The following is a 22,832-nucleotide window of genomic DNA, read 5'->3' on the forward strand; positions in this document are numbered from 1 at the left end:
ATCTCAGTTATTATTTACAGTAAACAGAATTTAAGTGTATCATTGTCTTCTGAAGAATTTTACACATAAACCATATACTGTAATGAGTTTCTGTCAGACCAAAGTTGTCTGAGCCAGAAAATGACACACATACTTAAAGCAGCATAACTCAGGGATGCTCCAGGCATAGACCCAAAGCATATGGTGAAAGTAGGCCCAGTGACCCTGAAAAAGCAATTGTAAGGGCCTCCCTGCAAGCAGCCAAGAGAGAGTGCGAGCCCAGAACTAGAGTTGTCAAGTGAGGAGTGTCAGGGCAGTCACCAAAAAGGCCCACGAAAGGAAGAGTCCCACCCCAGAGACTTGAGATTGAAAGTGAGAACAAAATACCTATAATCAGTGGTCAGCCCAGATAGTTGTAGGCCAAAACTAGAGGTGCCCAGTGCTGTGTGTTTGCCAACAGTCAACGTATAATCCGTGATCAGCCATCAAGTGAGAGTATCCTTACTAACAAGGAGGTGATAGCGAGGTGAAACAAGCTGATATATCCCAGCAACCCGGCGATGTACAACCTACCATATGTCATACCAACGCAGTAAGTACAGTCACTCCTCGACTTACGAAGAGGGTTGGGATCCAAATCCAGGTCGTAAAGCCGAATTGGTCATTAAGTCGAAAATGCGAAGATAATACATAGAAAATCTAAAATGGGTGTCTCTTTTTCTTCTCAGCACCACAAAACTCTCACTTTTAAGCTTACAGCCATTTTAAAAGGAATTACAAACGGGAAATTTGCTGTAATAAAGCGAATCACTTACCGCCAGACTCGAAAAATACGAATTTGAAAATTTTGGTACGACTGGGGAGGTCCTGTGTCCGGGTAGTCGTAAGTCGAGTAGGTCGTAGGTCGAGGAGTGGCTGTACTAACTCTTCATGATGTGGCAAAGTGGAAAACCCAAGGTTCATGGTAGAGTGCCCTTTCTCTGATTTGTTGTGATTAGATGATCGTATTTTTGGTTTACTGAATACTATAACATATAACTATACCATGAGCCCCTCTTTTGATAACTACTGTAGTGTCAAGTATAACTAATGGTCAGTAAAGTGTAGTAATGTAGCTGTGTTTTAGTCTTTTAGAAAATGTCGATATTAGTTAACTCACAAATAACTTGTACTTAGTCTTATGTTTAGAAAATTCTCCAAGAATATATCTTATTAATACACATTATTGCAACGATGCTACATTTCACTTTGCAATCCCTCTTACTGTCAATTCTCACTATATCTTCATAATGAGTATAGCACTCATTATAGCCAGATTCAAATCATTACACTGTACATACAAAGCTACAGAGAAAATAGCACACCAAAAAGCTTCACAGTACTGTACACATATAAAGGAATTTCAATATAGTGATTTCACTTATACTTATCAGTATTCCCTCAGTTTTCAGAGCATTTAATTTCTGAAAAAGTGCCCATATATTTTACAAACTTCCCAGCATCTGATTTTTATTTATTTATTTATTTAATTTTTTTGGGGGTTGTCACCCACCCACATTAAGGCTTGGTGGGTGGGGGCGGGATTGAGCCATAAATAAATAAATAGAAAATAAAACAAACTAAAAGTGAAACTAATGATATTATATATGGTGTGTTGTCAAAGTAAGAGAAACAATTGAAACCCTGCAATTGTGAGCAAATGAGGCAGAAAGTTAGATCAGCAACCTGGGACTTGGTCACAATTTTTGTGATGCCATATGGCAGCAGGGTCTACCATTAAACAACACATTATGCTTCCAATATCTTCCCAGGCGGTAGTACCTCCCTGTTTGATAGCTGCCTACTACCTACATATAATATACTGTATAGAGGTAAAAGCAATTTGTAATGCTTAAACTAGCATAAAACTGTTTTCACTGCCTAAATAGCTGGGAAAGAGGGTGTATAAATTGCTAGGGGAGGGTTGGCAAAATGTTATGGTTCACCTGGTGTTAAACCTGTACTCTTGACGGTAACTACAAATGAGCTGTGTGGAGGAGGTTGTGAAAAAAGCTATAATGAAAGCAGCCCAACACAACACATACAGAAAGATACAAGCCACATTGTGGATATGAATCCATTTAACCATGATGTAAGGTGACAAAATAGTTATTTTTACCTGCAAAACTAATTTCTTCAGAAGTTCTCCAAACAGTTCATCATGTGGTCAAGCATAAGGTGTGATGTTCAAGTACAAAGACTCCAGCCCCTGTACAATAATTTCTTGTTCATTTGTGGTCATAATATCACTCCCATCGTATCTTGATTCTACACACTCGACTCATAATATGAAGTTTCCTGGATCACAGTTCTCTAATTTCTGGAGAGCAAATAGTACGAGAAGGGGAAAAAAACATTTGTTCACTGTCGAATTGTTCACTAATGTGCACCCGATTCACACCTTGAGACGCTCTCAAGTCACTGGCCGACTGGGTAACATTACCACAATAAAAATCATTGTAAGTTTTACTTCTTACAAATTGTACAATAAATCTCTCTAAGTCATCTTTAGTCAGCTTCAGCTCATGAACAGAGGATTCCCTGGATTTTTTAATGACTGGACCTGGTTTAATAACAAATATCCTTGCTGGTGATGGGTGATTTTTTCAAGTCCTCAGAGACATCCAACCATCTATCAATTTTGGGGCCAATATTAACACGAACCTCTTTCGCAAGCCATTCTAGGCAAAAGATGTACTTGTTTAGATGCAATTTTATGTGTATGAGGACTTGTGCCAGACAAGTTCCTCATATACACCTCTGTAGTTCTGGAGTCATTCTTACCTCCTGAATTTGAAATTGATTTATGCTTCTGACACATTGTACACACTTGAACTTCTATTACAAATTTCATTTTCTTTCATCTTTTCATTTTTCACCTTTTCTATTCGTTCTTTCATCTTCTTCTTCATCATTTCTTGTTCACTTTTCAACAATACATTTACCGGTGCTCTCAGTGGTTCACAAATGTTCTTGATCTCTTTGACAATTTCTACTTCATTGTCAGTTTCCACCATTTTTTTATTTTCCCTTTGTGTTTCATTTTGTCCAATATTTCTCAGAGCCCCCCCTGATCTGATTTCCAGCAAAATATTTAATACTGGTTGAATGCTTTTCTGGAGTGAACGGGAAGTGTTGGTATTTCCGATTTTGAGGTTTAGACGATACCTGGCTGACTGGGCAGATGGAAGACAATGAATTTCTAGGAGACTTTTTCACATAACGGTCCAAACTTGTCTGCTGGTAAGACAATGCAGAATGAATCTGAGGGAAAAAATAATAATATTTGTTACTTTTTAATATATTTATCAGTACAGGCACAGACCCTTGAAACTGGATCTCAGAAAACATGAGATTCTTAAAACTTTGACATTTTCTTTCCTGGATTAAGTTAAAATTTCTTCCCTTGCTAAGGTGTTTTGCTTCCACACACACAAACACTGCTGAATGTTTTACTTCTAAATTGATATGTAGTCACTTTGGCCAAAGACAGCTAACAAAGCCAAAAGAAGCTTGTTTCCTTGCAGTCCTTATGCCAGCAGCACTTAGTGTTCTTAGGGCCAGGCAGTTACCCATCCAACTACTGTACTGTGCTAATCAGACCTACTATTGCTTAAATTCAATTGATTGGACAAGAAGGGTGTTTCCAAATATGGTACTACCAACACAAAAAGGAAAGCATTGTTGTATACTATACAAATACATACTTTAAATAAAAAATACATTGAACACATTCTACTGTATACAGAAGTTAAGAGACTCTTAAGTGAGTTACATACATGGGTGTGTGTGTGTATACCTAGCAGCTTCTAGTGAGTCATGACATTTGCTAGAAGTATGAAGTTCATATATAATTATTTATTGTCTGATGGAATAAATGGCCCAATTCCTTTATTTTTTTTTTATTTACAGAAGTATTTGTATTAACCAATTATTTTTACTTTCACTCGTTAAATTAAACCAAAGATTCACGGTACTGTAACTTATGCCAGATGTTAAAGGTACTTGTCACATGGGCCTGTGAGAACATACAGCACCTGCCAGAAGTTATCTCAAACCTTTAATTTAATTTGACCAAAATAATTTCAAAATCTATGTGAAAGTAACAATACTGTAAACATTACTTTATTATGATAGATGAAGATTATTATGATATTTCTTCCATCACACAATAATTATTTATGAACTCTATATTTCTGGTAAATATCAAGGGACTAGAAGCTGCTGGGATGTACACTATTGGACTAAACTCTTGGACAGCCACACAGAATCTACACTAGTGACCTCTAGCAATGAGGAAAATCATAAGTTAAAACTATTATATATGATATAAATAAAATATTAAATTTAATAAGTCTAAAAATCAATTTTAGAATAAAATATTACTTTAAAAATCACATGCAGGTTAGTACCCCTATTGCATAAAAAAAATTCCTCATTGCCAAAGGTCACTAGTGTAGGTTCTGTGTGGCTGTCCATGACTTTAGTCCTAGAGTGTACATCCCAGCCGCTTCTAGTGTAGTGGATATTTCCCCTACAACTACAACTGCCGTTTGTCGCTGACTAGCCGATCTCTTGTTGAGTTCCCCAGCCAATGCCTCGTGGCCTGACAAAGCGGAGGTCGGCTATCAAGCCACGCCTACCTCCGCTATAATTAAGCCCTCGCCTCGCCGTGAACTCCCTTCTTCTTCTACCTGAGCCCTGCAACATGCAACACCTCCTCTGAGCAAGCTCCTCACCAACCAGCTCTCTCTACTCCACGCTTCTAACCACGCAGCAACTTCCCAGCACCAAACTGAACTGCACATCCAATACAATATATATACAGAAAACGTATTGTGAGTTTCCTTTCTCCAACCCATCCTGAGTGTGAGACAACATCACGAAACCCCACACTAGTCCCATGATTTTTAGCACAAATATAAAGTTCATAAATAATTATTGTGTGATGGAATAAATAGCCTAATAATCTTCATCTATCATAATACAGTAATGCATTACATATTGTTACTTTCACATTGCCTTTGAAGGTAAGTCACTGCATGGAACTCTGAATTTCTAAACAGACTGTATTAAATGTAATCTTTATTTAATGTATGTATACTGTACAACAAAGTTTTCCTATTTAAGAAGCACAAAAAAACAAACATTTAGATCTGTCTGTCTGTGTGTGTGTGAGCAAAACTTGAGGTAGTCTACTGGTAATTTTGGGGTAACTTGGATGACCAAGGAAGCCAGAAAATCCTCAAAATCAATTTGGTCTTGGCCCTAAGAGTTCTCATATTTGAGTGTCTACAGCTGTACATTATACAGTACTGCATTACATTCCATATATCATACATTTAAGATGTGGAGAAGTAGAAAGAACGAAACAAAAACTTTAGCTATTCTCCAGCAGTGACCATTCTATACATCATTATCACTGTTTTACAGCCATTTTCCATATTTGAGTGATTAACCAAGATTACCTGAATGGCTGGGTACCCAAATGCCATCAGGTAAATTTGAAGCAAGTTTTACGGTTAAATGCTTTATTATTGCTAAATGATTTTACAGTTTGAACTGATTATTATATTTAGGAATTCCAAGGCAGAGTTGCTACTTCCTAAAGTAATCAAATATTATCTGCCTACCTAGAGAACACAGGAAATTCAACATACAATATATTGAATGACAAATCTTTTATAATGACTTAGGTATCAAGTAGGTAAAGTAGTTTTTATTTACTAAACTTATCCCCTCATATTAACTGGTTAGGGTAAGAGTAACAGTAATAAGATAGAGCACGCAAGCATGCACGCACGCACGCATGCACGCACGCCTCATACACACACACACACACACACTTATCTTTACAACTATAATGGCAAATAAAAACAATTACAGTACAAGGTACCTTTGGTCGAGTGCACAACTTTTTGTTATTATTAATTGGGACCTCAAATATTGGTCGTTTCGTTAGACTGGAATCACAGCGAAGTACTTGGATATCTGCACCTGTTAACAGAGAAAAGAAAAAGTAAAATAAAACTAAGAAAACAAAAAAGTTAGCAAACTATCAGTACAGTAACTATAGTGCGTTTTTTTCAGCTGAGAAAAAATGCCCCGCCCCCTCCTCAAGAGTTACAGCTGATTGGCTGTTGCAACCCTTCCAATTTTGTCCTGAGTAATGATGTACAGTATTTCTAAATGAATTTATTCATAATCGTTGGGATGACCGTTTCTGACGAGAAAGATATCTAGCTAAATTATATAAAGATACATACCTTCATTATTTCAAACAGGAGCTCGAAGGAAGTTTATCAGAAGTATTATACATGAATTAACTGATAAACTCGGGTAACAAATTCACGCTTTCGGAGGATGCATTTCATATATACTGTAATTATTTTTACCTACAATAAGACATACTAAGACAAATTATATATCAGTAATAGTACATTATGCAAAAACAACATTTTAAAAGATCAGAATCACATTGAAATATTATAGGACCGTTAGCAGAAGCAGGAAAAATATGAAGTAGTTCGCAGTCATATTTCCCTCCTCTGCTGAAGGCCATGTAATATTTCAATGTGATTCTGATCTTTTAAAATGTTGTTTTTGTATAATGTACTATTACTGATATATAATCTGTCTTAGTATGTCTTATTGTGGGTAAAAATAAGTACAGCTCCTCCCCGACTTACGACGGGGTTCGGGATCCAAATCCAGGTCGCAAGTCGAAAATGCTTAAATAATACATAGAAAATCTAAAATGGGTGTGTCTTTTTCTTCTCAGCACCACAAAACTCTCACTTTTAAGCTTGCCAGCCATTTTAAAGTGAATTACCAACGAAAATTTTGTCAGTACACAGTGCAGTCACTAACGTTGGGAATCGAAAATACGTAATATGAAAAAATTTTGGTACGGCTGAGGCGGTCGTATGTCCGGGTGGTCGTAAGTCGAGTAGGTCGTAAGTCGGGGAGGAGCTGCATGCAGATACAGTGGTCCCTAGGTTAACGAACACAATTCATTCCAGAAGGTCGTTCGTTAACCGAATCCATTGTTTCAATGGGATATTGGGTAATTGGTTCCAGCTCACCAAAAAGTACATACAAAGTAAAAAAAAATGCAGTAAAGTACACTTGCTTTGAGGTGTGTATGTATAAGGTTCCTGGTTGATGATGATAATGGGAAATAGAAGTGGGGGTGGAGGAGAAGGGAAAAGAGAAGGAAGTGGGGATGTAGGAGAAATCACCTTTCAGTGGACCCATGCTTGATACCGTCATTTCACCAATAAAATTTTAAGTTCACTAGGTGTAATTCAAGATTATTTTCTTTAAATCAACACTGCACTGCACTATATATTATCAATATGTTAACTAAATTTCAGAATGACCAATAATTTCAATGAAAAATGCAAAAATATTCAAGACACCAACAAAATAGATATTCACTCCACTGTCTTCAAAGCCTAACTGACATCATGTGGCTGAGTCAAGCTGCTGATGGGGCACAAAAAAATAGTTCCCTGCACTGCATACATTATCAATATGTTAAATAAATGTTAAAATGACTAATAATTTTAATATAAAAAATGCAAAAATATTATAGAGCACAACTTTATTGATATTTACTCCACTGGAAACAAATGTAAACATAGAACAGATTACTGAATTGGCAGACTAGCCCATCAGCTGATCAGCTGATGCTCACAACAAAATGTGATGTTCGTAAGAATTTCGTTAATCGAATTGAAGATCCTTATGGAAGGTAATTCGGTAACTGAAATTTCGTTAACCGAACCGTCCGTTAACCGAGGGACCACTGCATATTAAATGCATCCTCCGAAAGCGTGAATTTGCTTCCCGCGTTTATCAGTTAATTCACGTATAATACTTCTGATAAACTTCCTACAGGCTCCTGTTTGAAATAATGGAGGTACCCGGTAAGTATCTTTTCATAATTTAGTTAAATATCTTTCTCCTCAGAAATGGTCATTATGAATAAACTCATTTAGAAATACATCATTACTCAGGACAAAATCGGACAGGTTTGCAACAGCCAATCAGCTGTAACTCTTGAGGAGGGGGCGGAGCATCTTTTCTCAGCTGGGAAAAAGCGAGCTATCGCCTTCTTTTTACAAGCAAATAGCACCAATTCAGACTTTACTTTTCAGGCTGAGCCATCTAATTTAACAAATACTCATCCCCCCTTAAGGGGAGTATCTGGTTAAGATACGAGGGGCCTTGAATATTGGCCGAATGCTTTGATATTCCTGTCACTAATTTTGGACAACATGTAGGTCAATTATAGCCCCCAAACTCCCTCCTCTGCCCCCTTCATTTTTGGCCTTTTTCACCCCTTTCTAAATTTTCAAGGTGCTTCTCCTTCACATGACATTGAAAAAATGGCATGTGATTTTCAAAAAATTTGTAGACCTACGTCAAAGCAAAAAATAAACTTATCATCCTATCATACTGAAGGACACCATGGATTCTCTAAACCATATAAATTTCAAGACAGTGGAGCAAATAATAATGAAGGAGAAGCACCTTGAAAATTTAGAAAGGGGTGAAAAGGGCCAAAAATGAAGGGAGCAGAGGAGGGAGTTTGGGGGCTAGAATTGACCTACATGTTGTCCGTAATTAGTGACAGGAATATCAAAGCATTCGGCCAATATTTAAGGCCCCTTGTATCTCAACCAGACACTCCCCTTAAAACACTATCCATCCACATGATTCACTATTCATCCATAAGTTCTCTATCCATCCATAAGTTCACTATCCACCCATTAGATTTATATCTATCCATAAGTCACTATCCATCCATAATTTTGCTATCCATCCTTAAGATTCCCTATCAATCAAGATCATTTCATTTTAAACTAGACAGGGAGGAACACAAGCAACCAACCTCACTGAAAAGGACAAATGAATTCATCAACTTTTGTTAACTGAAATAAAATTGCAACAAGGACATCCACATTATCTGGCTGCATCTTTTATTTTAGTCACTGAGTAGCAACAGTACTCTGTTCACTTTTAACATACCACTGTTTTTGTTGGGTAAACAGCTTTTGCTTTTCTTGTCCAGTAGATAGTCCCTCAGGTCTGATGGATTAGTTTTCTGTGAAGAAAAATCATGTATTAAGACCACAGTCAGGAAAAAAAATTAGTTTATGACAAAGAAACTGCCAAAGCACACACCTAGTACTGTGTATATTAATATTATAGTTTATATATTCTGTTGAACAGTGTGTGTGAGAGACAATAGAGTACAGGGTGTCCATAAATTATCTGACCCATTTTAAATATTAATCTTAAAAACATTTAAGACAACACAGAGCACATGTGAAAGTCTACTAAGATGGGAGAAAACCTTACAAGTTGTTTATCATGTTCAGGTGACTCCAGGTAAGTAACTAAAGCAGGAGAACCACTTCACAGTCAGAGTGAAAGCACCTCACAATCTATAAAATACTCCACAGTCAGGGCGAAAGCTTCTCACAGTTGTTAAAGCAGAGAAAACACCTCAGTCGCTAAAACTGAGTCCAGTACATATACTGTACCTGTACAGTATAGTACAATACATTGTGAAGCTTTGTAATTTCCTGTAACTGTAAAGGGGGAAAACAATGATAACATAAAAATAATGATACTGGTTGCTGCTGCTCACCTCATGTTCACAACAACACAGCCAAAGCACTTTTCAGTCATAAAAAAACATAGCAAAAATCACTTCAGTCACTAAACACATAAAATATGTGACTTTGGTGATGTCCTCTCACTGTAAGGTAAAAAAAAAAAAAGTCTATGCTGAAAAAAAAAAGATGATGGCCGATAAACATTGAGCTGCATTTCTTACACACATGTGACAAAGAAGAAACAATGGTTGGACTGTTGTTCACCAGATGACCACGAGGCAGCATTCGGGTAGATGATGCCTCAGCTGACAAATGAAGTGAGTGATGTGTTTCATATGATGATTTGGCGGGATGACAAATATCGTTCATGCGAGTTTGTTTACACTATAAACAGAGAGCTGGTCTTAATATATCAGCTTCGTTAATGTGAATTAATGTAGAATAGGACATTATAAATAGAAGTTTACCTGTACCATACCTGGGAATCACCATCACTTTAAGTTTTCTTACCCTCTTTGTCTGCATTATCCTTAACTTTCTTACTGTTCATTTCATCCTCCACAAGACAAAACAAATTGGAATGTTTAGCTGCTATACAGTACCTGTCTTCTTCACCACCAGCCTAATCGGGGCACTCTCTTCACTACCGTACTTTCCCCTGGTTGGTGTCTTCATTTTTCACACTCCCCAAGTCTCAGATTTTCCTTCTTCAGCCTCTCAATCTCTCCCTTCAGCCTATAATCTTCACCCATAACCTTCAGTGTGGCATAGAGCTACTCTCAACTAACACTAGATATGGTTACCACCGCTAGTTATTCCCTGGGAGCTAATTTGCCGTGGCCTTACATGGAGAGGTAAGAAAATGATATTCTATCTATAGTAAAAACCCCCAACACCAAACTAATTAAGCCACAGCAATGTCATTAATCAGACGGAATCCGTTATTCAGACGTCCATACAAGCAGGAAGGTACAGTCAGCCAAAGATGCACCGACCCCACCCTGGGTCTCGTACTCGCAATTTTACCTGGCAATACAGTACAGTATTTGGTACAGTAAAGGAAGGCTGTATGTCAAGGTGATTGTGATTGGTGGATCTGTTTTTGGCTGTATCACTGTCAGGATAAATATTAAACAAACCAAAGGTAAAATTTTTATAATAATAAACTATTCATTGTTATTTAAGGTCAAAAGAAGTTTCCAAATGTTCGTATATTTGTTTAAATAATGAAGAAAATTTGATGTGAGAATCTTGTGGCAGCTGTGGTTGTAGTCCACTTGCCAATTCATTAATATAATTTTCTTACCTCTCCATGTAAGTTCACGGCAAAGTTATTAATACAGGTATTATCAAAGTGGGTCAGATAATTCATTAGAACCCTGTACTGTACAGGTATATTTATATGCATACAGGGGGTCTACGACTCATGAACGTCCGACTTACAAACACTCGCCGATATGAACGAGGTTAAACTTTAAATTTACCGTATTTTATTTACTGCATTTGGTTACAGTATTCTATTTCTTCTTTTCTCTTAAATTAAGTGATTTTAGATGTATATAAGGACTTTGTGGGATTTTAAACGTTGTTCTGTAAATACGGTATGTACATAGCATGTGTTCCAACTTATGTACATTTCCGACTTGAGAATGTCCTTAGGAACGGAACCCGTTCATAAACTGGAGACCCCCTGTATACTTGTAATGTATGTATTAAACAGATGGATGCAACCCTACTGTACTTACCAGTATCAGAGTGTCCTTGATGTAAGTAATACTGACAATTGGAGTGACACCTACTAGTTCCCTGATTGTGGGACAAATTGCTTTCTCACTGATCACCAAATCCACTTTTGATATTTCAGACATGGAAACCCCTTCAGCACCCCCAGCTGCTACAATCCTGTCAGAAAGGACATTTTTAATCTCAAAAAGTGTAGAATAAAATAATAATTTCATGTCTAAAACCAGTTTTCACGACTGATGCCTACATAAAAGAATTAACATAGCATCTACAATAGTGTTGGTTGCCCTTCTTGTTTCTGGAAAAAACATCAGAGATAAGCCAAAGGTGGCCATTACAGCATGTCCTTAAAATTTGTGGGGGTTTGGGTCTCAAAATGGCAGCGAATAGCCAAATCTGCGAACATCGTTTGTTTAAAAAGGGGGAGGGGGTACATTTTCAATCGTGTGCAAAACAAATTTATATTCCCTTTATGTGCTTGCCCTAGGACAATTATTTCTTTTACCTTTATTGTATACGTGTATTTGTGTGTAGACACACACAAAAAAAAAATAAAATAAAATAAAATAAAATAAATAATAATGGGAAAATCCTCACAAACAACAAAATGTATCGAAATGTAGAATAAATGTGCGAGTCTACCCTTAAGTCAACATCATGCTTTGTTATCAAAGTTGAGTTGGTTGGGTTGCCATCTGGCAATTTTTCCTCATAAAAATTACTGTCACTCGAACGAATGGCATCTAAACGCCAGCTGGGTTGATACGTAGATCAAACTTGCATTATTTCTTTAGTAGTTATCTAGCCAGCTCAGCAATGCAGGCAATACAGGGTAAAGAAACTACTTGAGACAACTGTACATATCATTTAAGGTAAATGAAAATAAATCTTTATTTTGTATAAATTTATTGTTTTTGTCCTTATTTGAGTTATTTAGACATCATTTAATCATTATAGCAGCAGGATATAAAACTTGTTTGGGCACTTCAGGAGCTCAGGAACGGAACCCATTTTCCCCATAAGTTATTAATAGCAATATACGATCAATCACTTATTGATAGTTTTTTAAGGTCCCTAACCCCATTGTATAAAGGTCATTGCATGTACTGTAATTGAGAAAAATATTATACAGTATTATGCAGGTATCCTAGAGAACACTCACACATTGCTCCCCTTTGATAACATGAGATCCCTTTTTTATACAATTATTACAGTACAGTCAGTTCTGCTATAACGCGATAGTTGTGTTCTGGTAAAACATCGTGTTATAGAAATTCATGTAGTAGAAATAACAGGGCTTATGGAGAAAATAGGGTTAGGTGCAGATTACTACTCGAAATCGAAAAAAATTTAGTAGTTAGCCTAACACAAAGGATAGCACAGTCTAAATAAATGTTACATTCATATCTAATAATGAAATCATACAGTAAATGTAACACTTTACCTTGAAAAAATATGAATATAACTTGATGGGGGAGAAGGGTGATTTTGAGGTAGATAACATCGAGCTTCTCTTCAAGGGTTATAGCCTTTCTTTTACGATCATCACCAGGAATGCGATCACCAGAACGCTTCTTGGAGATATTCTTCTTTACCATATTCACAGTTAATACCACAAAATTGGAGAAATAGTAAGCAAAAATCGCGTTACAGCAAACAAGCGTTCGCGTTATACAAATATCGTTCCTCTATTCATAAATCGCGTTAGAGCCAATTCGCGTTGTCAAAACACGCGTTATAGCAGAACTCATTGTATATCGTATGGCAGTTACAAAGTACAAGAGACAGCAAATGAGGGCCATTCTATGTAGATTTTCACTCATCACCCACACCAAGATGTTGAAAGTTTGCAAGAGCATTATAAAAAATACATCTGTGAAGTATATATGGAATTACTGTACAGTACTCTGAATTTTATGCTTGATAAACCTGTACATTGGTTTCCAGAAGAGACTGTGAATATGTATTAGCAGCCAGTAGTGTGAGGTGAAAACAATCACTACCACACAATTTTTGACACAGGGTTGTACTTACATCAATGTGCTTTATCATGACAAAAGAAAATATTGTACAGCAATTATCAAGTAAATACAAACAATAAATACAGAGAAAACATTCAGAATATAACCCTACAGTCACCATAACTCTGACTTATAGATGCCACACAAAGTCTAGAATTTTTGGTGTAATAATTGAATTCCTACTCTTAAGTTTTTTAGATTACTACTACAGTTAACCCTCACTTTACGCGGTCCCGCATTCCGCGTTTCCACTTTTACGCGGTGCCTTGCCAGAACCTCACGTGCTCAAATTACGCGGTCCCGCATTCCGCGTTTCCACTTTTACGCGGTGCCTTGCCAGAACCTCACGTGCTCAAATTACGCGGTACGTGAACCCCATTACGCGGAGAGTGTCCGGCGCGACGCTATTTTTAGATTCGCCCCACCCGCCACCCGCCCGCCTGCCTGCCTGTGCTCCTCGCCTCCTCCCTCCGCTTGGGCAAGCGGCGCGGGACCCTCCGGGTTACATTAACCGCGTAAAGTGAGGGTTAACTGCATATTTATGGTTCATGAGTTAAGATATGAATTAAATTAAGAGCAACTTTTCCAGGAAGCACAAGCAGTTACTACCAGTACACATCTTTAAAATCTTACCTCTGAAATGCTTTTGTCATTCTTGGATTTTCCAACTCAATGTATACAGTCCATCCTGAGTAAATTCCAGATCCACGTTTCTCCTTCCACTGCCGGCAATACTTGGCCACTTCACCATGGTGTTTTAACTCGTAAGCATTCTCCTTGACCCACCGACCTTGGTCAAGACTCGCTTTGACATATGCAGGCTGTAACAACCACTTCCCTTAGGTAAAAAAAAAGAAAACATAATCTCGATTTCTATCCATGATCTTACAGACACAAATCAATTTTTCTGTAAAGGTAAAAACATACACCGTGCATATCACAAATAAAATAGTGAACATTATATCTTCAGCAAGAAAAAGATATAAGGGCATGAATAAGGCTGATATTAGTGCAACATAACAACAAACTGACAGCAAAAATATGAAAATTACTGTAAATTGTGAAGTGTAAATAACATTGAAAAATACAAAGACAACTACTAAAGAAGTATCGACATGTTGAATTACTAGAAATTGGAAGGGTCTTGAGTAGATACAAAAAAACATGGAGAAAACTACCTAAGTGATGGATAATAATCATACAAGAAGTGTCTTGATGGGGCAACTACCTGTACGTGAAATACAACTACCCTGTATTACTGAACATGGTGTAAGCTCCCTGCACATTTTTTTTTCTAAACAAAACAATGGCCATACATCTGACAATAAGGATGAAAAATCTTCATTTTAATCCTCGACCCTTTTCTCAAGTTATTGAATGGAAACAAACTTTCATTCAAAGGTAGTGTACAGTACTGTAATGTAATACCATATTGCCCCTCCCACACATCAAACCTGTGCACTGTCGTGGGTGCATAAATACATGAAAGGTTTTGTTCCAGAAAACATTTGTACATCGACCATTCATAAATGGAAGGATGCCCATACAGTGCTGAAATCCATCACTTTAATATGAAAAAATAAAAAACACTCATAGTTACCTCCTGCAAGAGCACCGAGAACTTTTTCGGTAGCACATACTTCTTTGGCAATAACATGCGTACACAACGATGTGAATTTGTTCTTGGAGCGGTCCTCTATCGTGCCGCCCAAAGACTCTATGCTTCTTCGAAGAGCATACACCTCTTCTTCGTTAGTAATCCCCGAGATGAGGAACCTACGAAGGTTCTTTGTTACAGGAGTGACTGCAATGATGTCCATTACAGTGCCTAAAGTGACCTGAAATATAAAAACAATATAGTAATATGAACATACAGCATACAGCACTGTACTGTTAAATAATTATACACTGTGAATCTTTTTCATGCATGCATGCATCCCACCCACAGACATCCAATGTACTATACCGATAGTCAATTTTACAAAGTCAATAGTGACATGCTACAGCAACACTCACTAAAATGTTATATACATGGTAAAGACTTATAATAACTAACTTAAATCCCAGAACTTTAGCCTCACCTAGAGTCAATACAGTTGTTCGATTCCTCATCATCAATAAAGTTATAATAAAAAAAGTATCAAAAAGCCTGACAGTTAAGACCATTGGTGACCACGGCCCACATCCTACGTGGGCCGAAATTACTGAAATGGGCTGAGATCACCACCGTAACTGGGCCGAGGTCACTGAGCCGGTCACCAGGGGCCGACTTCACCTATATCCCAGGTTAATTTATGAGTTAATCAACAAATTGTACCTTAATATTGAGGTTCATATACATCAGCAATGGCGAGGAGGAATTTGTGTAAGCGTTCACCATCATTTAGGAAACGTCTCTTGAAGAGGGATTCAGCGAGGTAAACAACAAAAATGACACCGGGAGGAGCATTGTGAAGTGGGATAAAGTAAGTAAAAAAATTCCTAAAAAAATACTTAAATTTTAATAGAAAGTTGTTGTTTCTTTTAATATACTTAATATCACCAAAACAATAAGTAGAGCAAAAATAAAGAAAATCAACAAAACTTCTGGTGGTAGCGCTTTCGTAAACCTTTACCCATTATGCGGTAAATATTTACGAAACTGTTGTCATTATAAGTTGTTTGTTGATTTTCTTTATTTTTGCTATGTACATACTTATTATTTTGATGATTGTAAGTACATTAAAAGAAACTACAACTTTCTATTATATTGAATTTTTTATTTTATTTTTTTTATTTTTTTTTCATTTACTCTATCCTATGATCTTAAATTTCTTGTTAGTGGGAAAATTACTGGGTAAAAACACTGATGTTATGGCATTAAAATTATATCTCTGGGTGCATTTCAAACACCAAAAATCATTTTCTTACCCTGAGACGGTCCATTTCACAATTCCCGTCCCGCCGCCATTGATCACTTCCTCTCCAATTGTATAAATTTTGGTCCATTATTACTGATCCTTTTAATAAAATAATTATGCATCTTTATTAAGTTCAGAATTATGTAAATGCCACTTTATTCTTCTTTTGTTTATTTATGAAATGCATTTTCTGTTTTCTTTCTATCATCTATAGTTTTTCTCTTTTTTTATTATCAAGCAATAAATGATGTAATTGTGCCATATTTGTACTTTTACACGATCTTTTAGCTGATTGAATTCTCGTCATCGTTTTCTACGCCGTTAACATTCGTCACAATTCTCTATGAACTGTGTGTCCTCCCACTTAAACGGTTCCCCCAAGGGAAGGGTACATGACGTGATTATTGCGTGTTAGAGCATCTCGTATACATAATGTTGGCCTGCGGTGGTTGTGATTGTTCTTAACGTGATTTATCACACCTATTTCTTGACAATTCTCATTTGTTAGCTTTTATTTGTGACCATGTTTTAATTAAGAACATTTGTAAATGTTCCAAATGCAGAAGGAACTTACACATTAACAAAAAATACCAGTTTGAATGTAATAAGCGCTCCTACGCATTTGTCCACAGACACCATAAAATTAATCAGTGTATAAGGTAAGGTGTTTAAGATTTTTTCCTTCATGACAATAGTTAGGTATGGTGTTCTAGGTTCTTTTCCTTATGATAGGGTTAGGCTGGTTAGGTTAGGTTAGGTAGGCTTTCCTAGGTTCTGTGGCTTAGTGCGATTTGGTTTATATTTTTGTACACACTATTAGCATAATATTAAACACATAAATGCACACGATAATGCATAGTCCGGTTTTCCGGGCGTGGGTTAGAGAAGAGGCTATTGAGCTGGAGTCACCTGTGAGTATCTGTGAGTAGTTTGTTAGGTCAGGTTCTAATAGGTTCTATGCTTTATCATTTTCATTCCTGTGTTTAACATCATGCTAACAGTGTAAAAAAAAATAAAGCAAATCGCACATTTCCTTCAGGTGATAAGTTTTGTAAACCTTTACCCATTGTGCTTTGTTTCAGTAACATAGTTGCATTCTGTACCTTAACACAAACTTTGAATGTACACTTTTATACATAGCAGTTCACTACAGTATGCAACATCTAAAAATATGTATAAGCTACACCAATGCCCAGCATAAAGTGCTACCACAGCAAGGAAATTATCCCCAGGAATATCTGAGTCAGGTGTAAGTCCCGGGAGTTACATTGTAGTTAATGGTAAATTTTATACTGTACAGTATAAGGAACATATACTCTACATCAACCTCCACTGGCCAACAGCCTAATGTCTTCCAATAATACCCATTTTGCAATCACTGAGACTATCTAGAGTCTTGAAACATTACTTTAACATACTTTAAGAGATACATAAGCCATCAACAATACCTTATTCACCATAAAATGTCATTATCACGAGGAAATAAACAACCTTGAAAAAGCATCATCCCGCCAGTTTGTTTTCAATTCACACCAACAGTCACAAGGTTACCACACCGGGCTGCCCACCAATATTAATATACAAGTTTTTATATCAAGTTTCTTTGTGAGATGTATCGATTTTTTTCTTCAGTATAATATATTCAAAATCTATCCATTTCATTTAATATGTTAAATACTTGGGGCCCTTAAATATTAACAGAACTATCCACTTTCATTCTAGTGAGTGATGTTGGCAACAGTCGCACGAGTGGAATGGGCAAGTAGATAAAAACGTTCAAGACAGATTGCCACGAAATTTAAAAAGCGCGTTTTTAATTGCGTTTTTTTATCAAAATCTCATCACCTATCAGCTCTCTAGTCATTTGGGTGGTTGGTCTGGTCTTTGTTATGAGCTTTATTATTCAGGAGGAAACCAGAAAAGTGCGATGTTTGGAAGTGACAGGGCGGCACTGGGCTTGGTGCGTTAGCACACAGGGTGGTGAAATGAGTCTATTGTGGCATCATTAAGGTGTTAAGGTACAAGCACTGCCTGCTCCCTTTCGCTTTCAGCTACCGCTGCTGGCTAGCCCTCGTGGCGAACAGGGAAGGAGCTTGCATAAGTCTTCCCCTGCCAATACACAGCCTCTCCACCATCGACCAGAATCGACCCAGAGGAATGTGAATTCAGTATTGCTGGATATGACTCATTTACGAACCTTTCTCAAGAAACTTGCAAGAGGGGTGTGGTTATCTATGCTAGGCAAGACCTTAGAGCCAGCCAGGCGAGGGTACAGGGAGAGAATGTTTTTGAAGAGTCCAAGTGGTGTAAAATTAAATTAAAGGGAGGGGACTTACTTATCGTCGGGTGTATCTACAGATCCCCAAACTGTGGCCCACTAAATCAAAGGAACTTAAGAGCCTTAATCGACAACGCGGCAATGCTCAACCCTAGCCACCTCCTTATCATGGGGGACTTTAACTATGGCGACATCGACTGGAGAAACGAGTCCACCCCAAATGACTTGAATAACCCTGCTACTCTTTTTGTAGAAACTCTGAGAGATAATTTTCTGTTCCAACATGTTAGAGACCCGACACATTACAGAGGGGAGCAAACACCCAAGCCACTTGACCTCATCATAACAAATGAGGAGGGTATGGTGGCCAAACTGGAACACCTTGCCCCAGTTGGCACCAGTCACCATATAGTGTTGTCATTCAGATTTAACTGTTACCTAGTCCACGATAAGGCCAGGCCAAGGTGCAAATATTACAAGGGAAATTACAATGGGATGAGGAAAGAGATGAGAGGTATCAACTGGCCTGATTCTAGGTACAAGAACGCAGACACTACGCTGAATATGATAACTAGTAAAGTGACCGATTTGATCGATAAATATATACCCGAGACCAAACCCAGTGCTTCTAGGAATACGAGGGGATCCCTACACATGAACCATGCGGCGGTCGACAGAATTAAGAAGAAAACCCAAAAATTCAAGACGTGGGTTGGGTCAAACGATGAGCAAGACAGGAGGATGTATGCAAGAGCCAGAAACCAAGCAAAGATAGAGTGTAGAAGGGCTGAAAAGGAGTTCCAGAGGCTGGCTGCAAGCGAGGTCACGTCAAACCCAAAGGCGTTTTACCGCTATGCAAAGTCGAAATTGAAAACGCGAGTAGGAGTATCAGAACTGAGGCTTGAGGATGGTAGTTACGCAGATTCTGACCAGGATAAAGCTGGGGCATTGAACAGCTTCTTTTCCTCGGTGTTCACAAGAGAGGATGCAATTAACCTTCCTGCGTTTGAGGACAGACGGTTCGACACAGCACTGACCCACATTGTGTTCACAGAAGAGGGTATTAGAAATAAACTATCCAGACTAAAGGTCTATAAGAGTCCCGGCCCTGACATGGTGCATCCTAGAGTGCTAAGAGAGTTGTGCAATGAGCCTGCCGAGCCCCTGAAGATCCTGTTTGTAAATGCCTGGATGAACAAATGGTCCCCAGTGAATGGAACAACTATAGACCGGTGAGCCTGACCAGCATAATATATAAAGTACTTGAGAGTATTATCAGAGATGCTGCAATGGAACATCTAATACGAAACAACCTTGTAAAGGATTGCCAACACGGTTTTATGCAGGGGCGCTCCTGCTTAGCACAATTGCTCATTGTGTTGGGTATTTAGACCCATATTCTGGAACGGGGTGGTAATATCGACAATATTTACCTAGATTTTGCCAAGGCTTTCGACAGTGTACCCCATGAAAGGCTGAAAATCAAACTGGAAGGGTACGGAATTCGGGAAAATGTCCTGAAGTGGATAGAAGACTTTCTACATGACCGCAAGCAGTGTGTGGTGATTAATGGCACGAAATCGTCATCCGTACCTGTCACAAGTGGGGTACCACAGGGCAGTGTATTGGGCCCGCTGTTGTTTGTTTGTTTCATAAATGACATGCCTGACGTTGTACACTCCTCCATACAAATGTTTGCCGATGACGCCAAGTTATTTCGAGAAATTAAGAACCAAGCTGACTGTGAAGAGCTGCAGAAGGACCTCTGTGGGCTCCAGGAATGGTCGAAGAAATGGCTGCTGAGATTCAATGTCACGAAGTGTAAGAGGATGCACTAACGGTAAGGAGGCGTATCATATGTCCCAACGGGATGAAGAAACTGCACTAGTTGAGACTGAATGTGAGAAGGACCTAGGTGTGTATGTTGACAATGAGCTAAAGGTCTCGGGCCATTGCAAGAAGAAGGTAAACCAGGCAAATAAATTATTGGGTCTTATAAGAAGGTCGTTCAGATATCTAGACGGTCCGTCCCTCGTAACGATCTTCAAGAGTGAAGTGCTTCCCCATCTGGAGTACTGTCACCCCGTGTGGTCCCCGAGATATGCTAGGGACTGTCAGTTGGTTGAAAATTTTCAAAGGAGGGCCACTAGACAGGCGCCTGCACTTCGGCACCTCAGCTACCCTGAGGGATTGGAGCGCCTGAACTTGCCTAGCTTATACTACAGACGGGCAAGAGGTGACCTAGTTGAGGTGTATAAGCATCTCAGGGGGCACTACTCAGTTGAGTGTCCTTACTTGGAGCTGGTGGACGCTCGCCCCACAAGGGGTCACAGCTCAAGATTGTAGAAGCCGCAAGTCCAGAAAACTGTGAAGGCAAACTTTTTCGGAGTGAGAGTTGTAAACTCTTGGAACAATCTACCAGAGAGTGTTGTGACGGCACCGAGTGTGAGCTCTTTCAAGACAAGACTTGACCAACACTGGAGCGGGTTCAGGTACATTCAGGAGCCGATGCATGCCCAGTACTTGCCAACAGTGTGTGACAGAAACGTGACCGATCGCCCAAGCGGCTAAAGAGCCGATCAGTGAAGAGGATAAAAGTAAAAAAGTAAAAGTATACAACCAAGATTAGTACACCAGGCAAGACTTGGTTACACTGGGCTGACACTGCTGGCTCTGGTGTTTGTGTACTACGCAAACAGCTGAATCTCGTTCGCTAGTATCGCCGGGGTAGACTCGGTGCAGTATGTCTTAGCACTGTTTTCCCTGGGTGCGCCTGTACTCAGATTTTAATCTCGCCATATTAAAGACATCCTTCAGTGAACATCTTGGGTGTAGGCAGCTACCGATCCCCGGTAGCTGCGGAAATTCATCTACAAACACTGTGCCTGGAGATTGGAGGAGGGACGCGTCAAGAACTCGTTTAGAAAACCAAACTCAATCACAAACAATAATAAGTTTGGCAACGACACAGACAATATTTACGTTACGTTAATTCTTACTTGGCACATGAGAATTTGACTATGTTAAAGCATGAACACTGATATTCACAAAATTCAAATGAGTTAAACTGACTTAATATGGCAGCATGAGACATATCTACAAACCTGGAGATACGATGAGGGATACGTCAAGAGTGACGCTGTCCCTCGTGCACGCGGTTATATTAGAGCTAATTGGAAAGTCAGGCATGCCAAACAGGGCAATTCACGCATTGACACAATTTTCATTTAAATCAGTTGCTGTCCATTCGGCTATGAAAATCAGTGTTCTGGGTAGGATGATTTTTATCTGTCTATTGTTACAATATAATCAGGGGTTGAGCTTGCCAGTCAAAAGTGAAATGGACGCAGAATGTCCAAGCTGACAACGTCTTTCTCACAACATAATCAAAATTTTAGACAAGGGCCCTCTATGGGTATACGTTAGATCTTGGAGATAAGACTGACACATTCTTTTCAGGAGATTAATTACTTCCTAAAATATAAAACTGACAATAATTTCAATACAAATATCAGATTCTGTGATGATTGGGAATCAAAATGATCTAACTTCAGTATCAGTTGGCAACTCCTGGCATCTCTACGGACGGGTTCAGGTTATTTCTCACTTTTACGGGCAAACTCTATTCAAACTGATTTGACAATTTTACTAACAGTAAATACAGTCGAAGCTTTCAACATCACTCACAAGGGCTCTTGAATGTTTCATCTGTAATCTGACATATCTAACTTAATCTAACATGTACGACTTCAGTTGCAATTTCTAACTTCATGACATGATATGAGATACTAAGGAATATCAGAGTCTCTAAGGTACATGACACAGAAAACTAAGAACTCAGGCGTCCTGAAGCGATAAGAAAATGGAAGTCTAAACTGGGGGACTCAATAAAGAAGTTACAGCAACATGTTTTATGGGCTATTGAGCGCAATGTGAATCGTCTGCTTTTACGTTAACTAACATGTACGACCGTGATCAGTGCATGGTGTCTCCGTCCCATGTACCTTACATGCCATACAACAGCTAACCCGCCAACTCGTAAATGATTGCCAACACAGTTTTATGCCGGGGCGCTCCTGCTTGACACAATTACTCAGGATATTGGATATTTGTACCAAAATTCTAGATCAGGTTAGTAATATCGATAATATTTACCTGGATTTTGCCAAGGCTTTTGACAGTGTACCCCATGAAAAGCTGAAAATTAAACTGCAAGGGTACGGGATTCGGGGAAATGTCCTGG

At 38.4% G+C, this 22,832-nt stretch overlaps 1 protein-coding gene across 1 annotated transcript; it reads right to left on the reverse strand.

The window, feature by feature from the left end:
- Window positions 1–2,143: 2,143 nt before the first annotated feature.
- On the reverse strand, window positions 2,144–17,843 carry LOC121864622 (SMC5-SMC6 complex localization factor protein 1-like). The gene is made up of 7 exons (XM_042363717.1): window positions 17,760–17,843; window positions 15,012–15,249; window positions 14,045–14,249; window positions 11,393–11,549; window positions 9,055–9,130; window positions 5,915–6,015; window positions 2,144–3,282 (listed from the first exon to the last, which is right to left on the reverse strand). The coding sequence occupies exons 1-7, from the start codon at window positions 17,769–17,771 to the stop codon at window positions 3,058–3,060; spliced, it is 1,014 nt and encodes a 337-aa protein (XP_042219651.1). The 5' UTR covers window positions 17,772–17,843; the 3' UTR covers window positions 2,144–3,057.
- Window positions 17,844–22,832: the final 4,989 nt, after the last annotated feature.

Source organism: Homarus americanus, unplaced genomic scaffold (genome assembly GCF_018991925.1).
Source record: "Homarus americanus isolate GMGI-L3 unplaced genomic scaffold, GMGI_Hamer_2.0 scaffold57965, whole genome shotgun sequence".
NCBI classification, from domain to species: domain Eukaryota; kingdom Metazoa; phylum Arthropoda; class Malacostraca; order Decapoda; family Nephropidae; genus Homarus; species Homarus americanus.

Excerpts from the sequence above, each read along its gene's own strand:
- LOC121864622 (XM_042363717.1), bottom strand. Across the intron at positions 14,250-15,011 it reads TCTCGGTGCTCTTGCAGGAG|GGAAGTGGTTGTTACAGCCT; the intron begins GTAACTATGAGT and ends TTTTTACCTAAG. Across the intron at positions 6,016-9,054 it reads TTTACCCAACAAAAACAGTG|GTGCAGATATCCAAGTACTT; the intron begins GTATGTTAAAAG and ends CTCTGTTAACAG.